Source organism: Anguilla rostrata, chromosome 8, assembly GCF_018555375.3.
Source record: "Anguilla rostrata isolate EN2019 chromosome 8, ASM1855537v3, whole genome shotgun sequence".
NCBI classification, from domain to species: domain Eukaryota; kingdom Metazoa; phylum Chordata; class Actinopteri; order Anguilliformes; family Anguillidae; genus Anguilla; species Anguilla rostrata.
In genome coordinates, this window is record NC_057940.1 from 13,641,928 (window position 1) to 13,654,623 (window position 12,696).

At 42.5% G+C, this 12,696-nt stretch overlaps 1 protein-coding gene across 1 annotated transcript in view; it reads left to right on the forward strand.

Annotated features, from left to right (window-relative positions):
- Nucleotides 1–9,277, forward strand: part of LOC135260864 (cadherin-10-like) — a 38,559-nt gene extending 29,282 nt beyond the window's left edge. The window contains exons 8-12 of the mRNA XM_064346514.1: nt 1,900–2,036; nt 3,038–3,159; nt 5,452–5,569; nt 5,686–5,937; nt 6,308–9,277. Of these exons, the coding sequence (XP_064202584.1) occupies nt 1,900–2,036; nt 3,038–3,159; nt 5,452–5,569; nt 5,686–5,937; nt 6,308–6,807 (1,129 nt within the window). The 3' untranslated portion in view covers nt 6,808–9,277. The remainder of the gene's footprint in view (nt 1–1,899; nt 2,037–3,037; nt 3,160–5,451; nt 5,570–5,685; nt 5,938–6,307) is intronic.
- Nucleotides 9,278–12,696: the final 3,419 nt, after the last annotated feature.

Below are 12,696 nucleotides of genomic sequence, written 5' to 3' on the forward strand. Positions count from 1 at the left end.
TGTTTCCTAACACCATAGAGAAGCAGGGAATCATGAGACCCCTACTCAAAGACCATGGCCGGTATTCAATCAACATTTGTCCTTAATGTTGACGAACGATTAAAAGCAAGAATTTGGCAGAAGTTCAGCAGTCACTATAAATAACTAGGCAAACAGTTTTTTTTGAGAAGAGCTGTAATGCTTTTATAGAAGTCAAAGTCAAAACACAAATTTCACTGAATAAAGGCCAGTGCCTCATTCCTGTTGTTAAAAGAGAAAAAGCTTTTATGTCTTAATGCTTGCTGGTTTAGAGGAAATATCCTCTCAAGTGTCAAATAATCCCTCTTGCTGATTACAAGGATGACTCGATTTGGAAATATAAAATGATATTTCAATATTGTAACTCCTGTCTCAATCCTTGTGAGCAGTTTTCTTTCAACAGCATTTATGATATCATCTATATTAGTTTGTCAGAGTTTACCTGAAGGAGAAGCCGGATAGAAATGTGTCGCTGACAGAATGTTATTTGAAACAACAGAGTGATTTCATTTCATTCTTTTTTTTTCCAAATGTGAATGCTGTTTAAAATCTCTTTCATGTATTTTTATATGGAGCCTAAAAACCTTGCATAAATTAATTTAATTTAGTTCCACTTACCGAGGTTCACTCTTGTCTATTTACTCTTGTTGGAAATATCACTTTTTGTATTGTGCATGAGCGCATGTATAGAAATGGAGTATCAGTCAGAATTGCTTGCCAATTTACCTTTCTGATTCCATAATGCATCAGGGTTCTCATGCAGTATCTCATGCCCGTTCCTCCTCAAGGGCTTTTTCTTCTAAACTAAATGAAATCTAAACTAAATCTTGTTCATTTATGTTTGCCGGATCAGGGATGAGTGCGGTAATGAAAAATAAAATTCCCGCCTGCCGGCAAAACCCACGCCGTTTAACGTTGAACCTGTCTTCCTTTATCTATCCCCACTGATAAGACAGTCTGCTGAAATGTAGCTTCGTCGTGGCAGCGCTATTGCCAGAATACGTTAAAGTCACTGCGCAGGAGCTGAATCTCTAGCTGTGGGCAAGGATGAGACATGTAGAATGTGCCGGAATGGTTTACAGAGCTGCTATCCAAGGGCCTCATGGCGCAGCGAGCAAACATGCCTGCTCCGGGACAGCAAGTGTAAATAAGCATTTTAAAAAGGGCAATTAAAAGTCTTCCCATCTACTGGGAGCTGCACTTCAGGGCCTACAGTTAAATAGTCATCTGCCTCGTGGCTCAATGGGAAGGGGCTGGGCAGAATTTGGCTATTTATTTATGCAGCTGCGCTGCATTAAGAAACGATGGGGCTGCCTGATATCAATATAATGGCTGCAAAGAGAATGTAACATAAATGCGGAAAAATAGGTAAGACGTGCAGAGAAGAGCAACTGTAGGAATCTATGATCAGGTTCTTTCCTATACCTGCCCCACGCGTCCCATCGTTGAGCTCCGCCCTGCTGCGGTGGCACGTGCCACGCTCGCCATGCCAACCTGTTTCCACGGTAATTAAACCGCCGCAGGCGTTATCACCGGCTCTTCAGAACGCGGTACTCCTCCACAGCTGATTATGGCCTTAAAGTGAAGGACCGGACTGGTGAGGAGTGACACGGACAGTTCCACTGCGCAAACATTTGTCTTTCCTCCCGCTGAAGTGCTTCATCTAGTAAAGTAAACATCATTCTGAGCGTGAAATCCACTCCTGTCCTCAGTGAAGTATCTCCGTTTTTGGGAACAATGGCTTTTTTTCTCTTTGAATATTGGATAAAGGTGTCTCTAGTTTACTATTTTAGTTAGTTGGGGATCCCCGTTCAAGTTGGAAAAAGGAGGTTTTTTTTAAGGAAACCTCTAATTGAGGTGCATGTGGGGCTTTATTGACAGGTATCTGATCGACCGACGCTCGGATCTGGACAGGATGTTCAACGTTCACCCCGTGAATGGGTCCATCTTCACGCTACGGCCACTGGACCGCGAGGGGTCCGCCTGGCACAACATCTCTGTTATCGCCACCCAGTTTGGTGAGGGTCCTTCTGCACTTCCAACAGCAGGGCGGTGCCACGGAGTTTCTGTAATGGAACTGCATGAAAAACCGTGTTATCAGAATAGAATAGAATAGAATAGAATAGAATAGAATAGAATAGATATTAAGGATGAAAATCACCTTGCCAGCAGGGGAAAAGCATAAAAACATTCATAAATACATAAAGACATGCATTATACTATATAAATCAATCTAATCTCGGTCAGTAAAAATATCAACTATATAGATAAAAAAAGATAAGATAAGGAAGTACATAAATGAATGTGTCATATCATTGCAGGTTGTGTGAATGTTATGGGCTTCATTCCTGCATATTAGCTTAGATCAACAGTGTTGAATGTATGAGGCAATTGGTGTGAACCACTTCACTAAACATCCATATTAATGGATAACGTGTAAAATGTTTGCTGTTTAAATTATAAAGTTGCCTGCTAAGGAAAAAAATTTATCATAATGCTGAGTGAGAATTTTCTAAAGTGCTGAGCGTACAAAAAATTAATCTGCTCTATGCACGTGTGTGTGTGTGTGTGTGTGTGTGCATGCATGCGTGCGTGTATATGCGTGTGTGTGTGTGTGTGTGTGTGTGTGTGTGAGAGAGAGAGAGATATTTACTCAGAAGGGTTCAGTTTGTAGGATACTTCTTTTGATTTTTCCAGCCTGGAATTCTCCAAAAGTGAAAGCTGTATGTTTAATATAGTTTTAGCACAACTGATTTCAAAATATTTTTTTTTAAATGATCATTTAAGCGTTGGTATTTCTGTCAGATACATTGGGAAACAATGATTAGCCCATAATAATTTTGGTATAATGTTAAGAAGGAAAAAGACAAGCTTTAATCCATGTAAAGCTAAGACAGACAAAATTAATATTATGACTCATCATTTTAGGATTCATAGTAAGTAATCTGAGCTAATGTCACCTTACTGAATTTGACAAATTAAGGAAAATAAATGTTGTTTTGTCTTTTATCTCCCACAGGCAATCCCAAACTGATGAGCAGTGTGCCAGTTTCCATTAGGGTACTAGACATCAATGACAACGCGCCCACGTTTGCCACTTTCTATGAGACGTTCGTGTGCGAGAATGCCAAGCCAGCACAGGTGAAAGTCAACAACCAGCGTGCAAGACCAAAATACGACCTTTTGAAACCCTCTGTTGTTTCCACGGTCGATACTCCCCATTATGTTTCGTTTAGCACAAACCAGCTTGGGACAGTAGCAGCGATGATCAAATGAAATGAATAAGAAAAATGTATTCTTGCGAATAAAACAAATGATACATTGCTGCCTGTGCAACCTAAACTGCAGCAGCATCATTTTGTTTTGGTATTATTCACAAATCTTGTGAGCTGTGTCTCACAAAGGTTTTTTTTCCTCTTCAGCTGAGCTGTGAGGTCTTGTGTGGCTGTAAAAAAATTGTTTGTTGGACAGAACAGAGCAGTCCGTTGGGGGAGAATCATTGCATTAATGGCGATACGTGATCAGTGTTCTGTAACAACACGCCTCCGCCGTAGGGTAATCCTTCGCCTTTAATTTCTCCTCTCCCTCCCCGCCTGTCTCCCTGTTCTCGGGCCTGGCCCAGCATCGTTTGGCATTACCACTCCAGGTTGGGTTCCCTGAAGCTTTTCCCATTTGGGGAGCCTCGGTTGGATACAGGGGAGCGATCAGTGCACTTGTGTCCGGGTAATTAACACCTAGTCATCTGTCATGACCGTAAGGACTCCCAAGCACACTGAGACAGGTGGCAGAGCTGGCCTGTGATTGGCCCATTTGGCAGATGACTCTGAAAAGGTGCTGATATGGATTCTCATCCCACAGAGCCAGCATGTGCTAGCCTGCCCCAATCAGGAAGCCACTTCATCAAGGACACGCACACTCACGCACCTTCACACACAAGTACACACACGTACTCACGCACACAAATACACACGCACACATGCTTGCATGCATATGCACGCTCAAAAGCAAGCACAAACAGACATGCAGGTGTACACATAAATACATGCACACATACACCCGCATACACACAAGTACACAGCCATACTCGCACATACAGATGCACACTCACACGCAAACACGTATGCATACACACAGAGGCAGAGGCACACACCCATGGTTGCATGCACATACATATGCACATGCACAGACAATTTTGCCATTTCCTTTTGAGGATTTTGGAATTTTTTTCATATTCATTGCTGCCTCAAGCAAGCTATCTTTTTTTGAAAGTCCCTTTTTCTTTTTAAATGGAAGAAACCGGAATGGGCAGTCAGAAAAGAACATCTGTTACCAGTCCTCAAATGTACAATAGGCTTTTAAGAGCATCATGTTCTGTTTGATTTTCACTTTTTCTGTTCAGGGCCCCAGAAAGCACAGGGTATACACAAGGCATGATATGAGCTAGGGGATAGATATGAGCTCTGGGGATAGATATGGGCTTGTGGATGGATATACGCTAGGTGATAGATATGGCTATGAGTTAAGGGGATAGATATTAACTAAGGGAATAGGTATGACTGGGGGGTAAACATGAGCTGGTGGGTAGATATGAGCTTGGGGGATAGATATGAGCCAAGAGATAAATATGAGCTAGGCGGATAGAAATGAACTATGGGGTATGTATATGTGCTAAGGGCATATATATGAGCAAGGGGGATAGATATGAACTAACAGGTATGTATATGTGCTAAGGGGATAGACGTGAGCTAGCAAAGGGAATAGATGTGACCTAGGGGATAGTAGAGCAGCTCATTTTGGTTTGTTGCCATTTTGTGGCTGGATGGATTCCAGGGTACCTGGAAGCTATGAAGCAGGCACACCGGCTGTTCTACTCTGTGCCAGTGTTAGCCTGGCCACTGCCTGACAGAAGCCATAAAATATTTTACATAAAAAACATATCTGATGAACTGCAGGTCTGGGTATGAACTACTTTTGACTCATCCACTAAGATTGGGTTAGTTTGGGAGCGGTTCGTTTTGTATGAGTTTGGTTTGGTTTGGGTTGGGCTGGGGTGGCTGGGTTGGTTTTTGGGGCTTTACTGGTTTGGTTTGGTTCTATTTGGTTTGATTTTAATGAGTTTTTCTTTTGGCTTATTTCCCTTCAGTGTAGTTTTCATACAGCAAAATTACATCTGTTAAATCAACTAGCAGTGCTAAATTGACTCTAAGGGTCCAACAGGGACAATATATACTCTATCACAGTTAACAGTTAGCCTATCAGGTTGATATTACACTAAAGATTTTACTGTGCATTTGACTTGAATTTTTTAGTTGGATATAATTTGGTTTGTTTTATTATGGTATTTTTTATTTTTATTTTCGGCTTGGTTTGATTGGTTCGCCTGGGGTGTGTTTGTATAATTGAGTTGTTTTTTTTTTTTTTTTTAATTTACAGAGGATACAAACGGTGAGTGCTGTGGATGCAGACAACCCCGCCGGAGGGCACAGGTTCTTCTTCAGCTTAGCTCCCGAAAGCTCAGCCAAGGCCAATTTCACTGTCCGAGATAACAGAGGTGAACATCGCCCCCTGCAGTGTCCCCACCCTCACTGTAATGCATTTATTAGTATAATTTATCATTTGTGTTATTATCGTAATTGAAGTATATATGATCGTATGATTTTTTTTTAGATAACACAGCAGCGATTCTGACACGCCGTGGGGGGTTCAGTCGCCTACAGCAGAGCATCTATCTGGTTCCCGTGGTGATCTTGGACGGGGACTACCCCATGCAGAGCAGCACGAACACGCTGACGGTGCGCGTGTGCGCCTGCGACAGGGAAGGCAACGTGGAGTTGTGCAGCGCTGAGGCCGTGGCCCTCACAGCCGGACTGAGCACCGCCGCCCTGGTGGCCATCCTCATGTGCATCATTATCCTCCTCTGTGAGTGTCCCATCCGTCTCCTGGCAACGTGACGGCATCGATAGGCAGAGAAGTGACCTTCACAAACTGGTTCTCTGATTATGATGTACCAAACCTGTTTCACAGCGTTCTCTAACTCAACATCCTTGTAGGGATCACAAATCAACGGGTTCCATTGATTCATTACTTAAAAGTGGCAGTTGGATGTGCTTGTGGCATTTGAACACTTGGGGTGAAAGATCTTAACAAGTGTCAGTATCTTTTCTCTCTATCTCTCTCTCTCTCTCTCTCTCTCTCTATGAGTTAAATCTGTGCTGGCACATCATTACTCTCCTCATTAACACATGTATTTGCCGTGTAATTTAACCACATGCAAATGTTTGTATTGCAGTGATTGTTGTTCTCTTCGCTGCCCTGCGGAGACAGAAGAAGAAGGAGCCTCTAATCATCTCCAAGGAGGACGTGAGAGACAACGTGGTGAGCTACAACGACGAAGGGGGCGGGGAGGAGGACACGCAGGCCTTCGACATCGGCACGCTGCGCAACCCCGAGGTGATGGACGTCAACAAGCAGCGGCGCGACATCGTGCCCGACTCGCTCTGCCACCCGCCGGCCCGCCGGCCGCCCGCCCCGGCCCGCGACAACACCGACGTCCGGGACTTCATCAACCAAAGGGTGCAGGAGAACGACGCCAACCCCACGGCGCCCCCTTACGACTCGCTGGCTACCTACGCCTACGAGGGAAACGGCTCGGTCGCCGAGTCCCTGAGCTCGCTGGGGTCCGCCACCAGCGAGGGGGACCAGGACTACAATTACCTCAGTGAGTGGGGGCCCCGCTTTAAGAAGCTGTCCGACCTGTACGGAGGGCCAGACAGTGACAGGGACTTGTAACAAGCCCCCCCCCCCCCAGCCTCCTCACGAGCGGGGGAGAGCGACCAGGTTTCGCGCATGGCGGCTGCAGAAAAACAGAGACTTAAAGAACTCTGCCACCATTTTACAAAGTGTCCTTTTACTCTTTAGCTACCAACACTTTACCTTGTCAGTGATCAGGAAGTAACTTAGCACGTCCTGTGTCTGTGTTGTTCCGTACCTGCGAGGTGGAGACAGTTGACATCTCTTCAAAAGACACGGTTCCCAAACCAGAAAAATCTGTGTATACCGTATCAAGAAATCTCAAAATACTTTCGTTTTTTTTTTAGTTTTTTTTTTATACTGCTGCCTGTTTTTACATAGGAAATATTTCATTCACACACACACAAACACTCACTCTCGCACACACACACACACACACACACATGGTTTTGTGGGAAATGTCTGAATATTGTGACTTTTGCCTCAGCATTTTTTTTGCTTGAACCTATCGGTCAATTTGCTGTTGTTGTAATAGAAGTGTATGTCATCATTTTTCAAGGACTCCATTTCACCTCAAACTCAATCTTCTGCCCAGCCTTGCACATATGAGGATGTGTGGATATTAACTATTTCTAAATACCTTTTTACCTGCTTTAGTTTATCAGGCCAAATTCCTGAATCAAAGGTGAAGGTTGCTGAAATTGTTGTGTAAGAATAAAAAAAAAGATCAAAGGGTAAGTTGGTTGCAGAGAAAATTCACACCCTGTGCAGACGTTCTGTTGATAAAATACCGCTTTTCGCTTTGCTTTACACCAGCCTGTCTGGCATCATTTGGCACTTTTTTCTCTTTGCAAACTGTGATGGCGATATGGAGTTTTACACACCTGTTTCTCCAGGTATACACAAGGCCCCTAGGACTGAGGAAGATTGACATTTCAGAACCTTTTATTAGTGATTTGGACAATACCCTGAAATTGATGTGTATGTATGTGAGTATGTGTCTGTGTGTGTGTTGAGCTATATATTTTTTTTTTTACATATTGGAGATTGTTAAGTCATTTGAAGTTAAGACTGGATATGTGCATACTAATTTTAAGTGTCATTGGAGATCTATAGGTGTCATTTGGGTAGTACTACGTTTTTTCACTGGTGCAACTGTTGTTGATGAGTCATTTGAAGGACCTTGAGAGATAATAGTAGGGGTCTAAATGACTTGATGTAAAATTGGAATTGGTTCAAAGGCGTGCAGATTTTTGCTACCGCTTTTGTCGTTGTTGTCATCATCATTTTACTGAAACGAATGTTGATGTCATATTAACTGAGAAATGCTGTACCATTGGCTAACCCTCCACACTACCCCACCATCCCTACACTACTGTCTTTCCTGCAGATCACAGAGAGAGGAGTCTGACATTTATCAGCAGTCTGGTGGACTAACGAGATGCGTTTAATATTGAAATTATACTTGGTGGATTCCTGTTGTGTCATATCTATCATTTTATATTTTAAAACAGCAATTCAAATGAATATTTGTTTTGACTTCCCTTTCACCACCTGTAGAGAGAATGTACAAATATTTTCTAACCTTCTTTCTTTTTATAAATACATATATATACAGTATATATAGCGTGAAAATATGTTTTATATACCTTTCACTTTGAGAAACGTGTTGACATTGTTCTGAAATGGTCCAGATTGTGTTAAACCAGGAAATTGTGGAATCCAGGCAGTTTTTTGTATTTATAAATAGTGCTTTCTAGTGCATTATGGAAATGTATAATGAACTTGTCATTGTTTCTTCTCAAAGTAGTCAAAAATGGCCAAATGGCACCAACAGCATTGTGTTTTTACCTATTTTTCTGCTTTTCCACATAAATGAGACAGTACCCTGAAGTGTGTTTGTGTGTGTGTGTGTGTGTGTGTGCGTTTGTGCTGGGATGGGTGAATCAGTAAGGTTTAAATTCCATCCTGTGACAACCAATGAGAAATGGTGAATCTGCCTCCCTGAATTCCAAGCTTGCCTCCCAGACTGAATGGAGTATCATGCTAAAGAACAATGCCGTGGAATTTGTACTGTATAAACTTATGGATTTAGGTCCTACGAAAATGAGATCAGCAAGGCCGTTTGACGGACCTCAATGGACCTGCTCCATTTCTCATATGAAAAAAAAGAAGAAAAATCAAGCGTTCAGTCTATAAATGTTCATTTAGACACGGCTGGCCAATTTGCTGCAACTCTGCATTTTGTCTGTGACACTTTGTATTCCTGAACGGTCAGGGTTTGTTTGCAGTCACTTCGGAAGAGGATATCGCCCATGCATCTTTCTGCTTTGTATCTTGTGACTTTGTACCAAATATTTATACACACATCCAATGTTGCTGTTTTAATGTTTTACAGAAACGTTTTCAGAACGTGTCAGCCTGCATCTGGGCCATCTACAGCTTGACCATCAATGTATTATTAAACGTTTGCATTTATTACAATAAATAAGAATTTTCGACAAAAAAAGAGTGTTCCACTTCTTTGTTCAATAAAACTCCCTGTCTGTGAGCCATGTTTGAACCATGCCCTCGTTACCGTGATGACTAATTGGAAAGTCTATAATTAAGCTGTCTAGGTTTGAAATCGGATTTTGTGAGAGAGAGAGGGGGAGAAAAGGCATTTTTGAACTGAGGGCCAGCAGATGTGAGTCAGATAGTGACGTTTTCCTCTGAATCATCTTCGCTCATCCCCCATCTCATAAATGCACGTATTGTAAAGCCATACTGTTTTCCTATTTCTGTAAGAAATGTCAGAAAGGCAGACACGGTCATTGACAGCAATAAGATTTTTCTACTTCAGTTACTCGGTGACCGCTGCTGTTTAATGTCCCCATTTTTCCCATGTCAAACACTGTGTTCTGTTAGTGAGGGCTTTGAACTAGTTGCCTTGTAGATACATTCTAAAGATGTGACAGTTTGAGGAGTCCTGGCCATTCAAACCCCTCCATTACGTACATGGACCTATTATGAGGTTAATTTAAGCAAATATAGGCAATCACAAACTGAAGATATGCTGCATGGCACTGTCCAGAGAGACCATGGGGATCTGCAAGGGTGAGGGTGCCGTGGAGGCGAATTGTAGATCTGTATTAACTGCTATGGGAACATTGGCTTCTAAAAATGCATCTAAAATGCATATTTGTCCCCGGAGGGTCGTGCATATGTAACATGCATCAAAGCATTTGATGTGCTCTGAGCAATTACAGAGGAGCATGTGACACCCTTCGTGCGTAATCCAGACAGAACCGGGACATTAGTTGGTGGCCTGGCTTTGGAAGTCTCTGAAATTCTGTGGCACTGAGTCCTGTGCAGAGTGAAAGCTCACTGTCAAATTTACCATAGTTTCCGTGATTTTAAAACGGGTGAAATGTACTATGCCTGGCTGTACTAATGCGATGATCCTTCTGTAGCTGCTTTCCAGCTGCTCAGTACTTCACTATATCGGACTCGACATTACAATGATTGCTGTGTGGCATGCTCTGCTAAAACCATGTATCGGTGTTTGGATTAATCCCACAGTGAGTAATAGCATCGGCTATGGCTCTCAGAACCTCAGGATTGGCTGTAGTATCAGTCTGAATTTCAGTCCCCATAACCTTGTGCGCACATTTGGAAGGACTGGTTGTCTGCATTCTTCTGAAATCACAGACTTTTTTGCAGCAATGAGATGTGCCAAACGTGAAATCTGAGATTAAAACTGGTTTAAACAGATAAAAAAGTTAATTGAATTGTCGCCAGCATTCAGCCTAATTGCGGTGGGCTCTGTCCTCGAATTTCAGCTCATTTAGGGTTTTAACCAATCTGGATTCCTTTATCTTCATTTCTTACATAAGCCAGTTAACTTTTCAATGAATGAAAATTGCAGTTACTTATAACTTAAGGTGTAAAAAGCAACAAAAATGAAACATTTACAAGAAGTCCTTAATGGAAATAACTGAAGAATCTATAGTGATTAAATTGAAAAGAATGCTATAAATTTCAGAGATTCCATTTGAACCCAGAGTTCAGTCTCCAGATTCTTTGAAGGGTGCAGTAGCCCTTTGGAGAATATTTGTAACCATGGCAATGCGAAGCCCAGCACCGTGACCAGCCAGAATTGAAACATCCATTCTGATCCCACCGGATGAACTTTCATCATCATCATCATGTATCAGCGCACCCGTTGTGTGTTTGTCTGCTTCTGCAGGCACATTCCCATTCACTCGAGAGCATCAGCTCTCCTGGTACACATGCAATAGACCATTACATTGGATGATTTTTCGTTCATTTCATGTATGCATGACCTGCGGCAGGGCACACGACTATGTTTAAATCTGTGCAGGCACACGATGCAGTTTTAACGGTTCTTCCACATCGTTTTTGAAGTAAGGAAAGCTCTGCTTACCAGTGTCCACCATCCTCTCCCTCCTGATGGAAACACTGCACTTTTTCTGTGTGTTTGGCCTGACAGCTGACTTAAGCCTGATTTATACTTCTGTGTTGAATCTACGCCGTAGGTACGGCGTAGCCGCGTTCCCTACGCCGTAGCATGACGTGCACCTCCCCAGAAATGTAGCTACACATCGCGGCAACGCAGACCGCAACAACTGTGATTGGACCGCTTGGTAACATCGCATTTCCTCCTACGCATTTCCGGCTGCTCCTCTGCCATTTTCGAAGTGAGTTGAAGTGAGTTGAACAAACATGGACCAAATCGAGGAGAGGTTAACTGAGGAAATCCGTAAATATCCGTAAATTCAACATTTATTAGCTCCAACTCCAACATGTTCCGCTCAGTTTCAGTGGCCATTGTTTGAAGTACATGAAGAAACTGGAAGAAACTCAACTTTCTATGCCACTCAACACAGTGGCATAGAAACCCCGCTGCCAACTAGCGTTTTGACGGTGTATTGCAGAGCGACGCAGACAGACCAGCGCACAAGTATAAATGCTCACAACAGCATAGACCACATGCGTAGGCTCTACGTAGATTCAACGCATAAGTATAAATCAGACTTTACTATTCTTTCTATTATAACCTTTACAAGGAATTCACCACTTTTTCAAGTATGATGCAGTCAGTACAGGGAAGCAAAGGAAAACAAAGGAAAAAAACAACATGAGCCGTGAAATTACTGTGAACATCTATTCGAATTATACAGCAACTAGCGGTAGAGTTCAGTACCTTCAATTTGAAATGTAAAAGTGGCACAAATGATATCATGTTTTCTATAAAACAATTCAAAGACTATTGTCCATAATACTGCAAACTTTCCTTTCCAACCTAATTTTGTGTACTTTGATCTTTTTACATACTCATTTCATATGGGTTTTTCCTATAATAAGATGTACATTACATTCCATTGTAATGGAAGTGGGAGGGGACTGGTGGTTGGTTGATGGCTTGATGTGACGTGTCACGTGGTTCTCAGAATGCAATTTGTCCATTTGGAAAGCACAACAAGCACATCCCAGATCCATTCCTAATGAGGAAGCAGCTGGGACTACAAACAAGTTTACCCAAACGGTGCCTTCGGAAGGCAGTGTCTGATGTAAACACTGGAGACCCAAGCCTCACAACCCCCAGACATCACAGAGGAGAGCTTGCTTTTGCATAAAACTCAATCATCAGATCCACACATTAAAGACAAGTGTGTACGAAAAAGGGCCATCCATATTGGATACTGACCTGAAATAAAGAGAACAGTCCACCACCAAGGTTGTGTGTGCCACTTAGCCATACAAAGCCAAAAGACTTACAAAGCCACATCAGGCTAAGTAAGCACCGAAAATAAGTTGCTTTATGGTTTCTCTTAGCCTTTTCTCCATTCAAAATACATGTTGCCAGACAGGGATGAGAAGAGCCAGTTAGTGATTTGAAGTCTTGTTTTCTTCTCTCGTTAATGG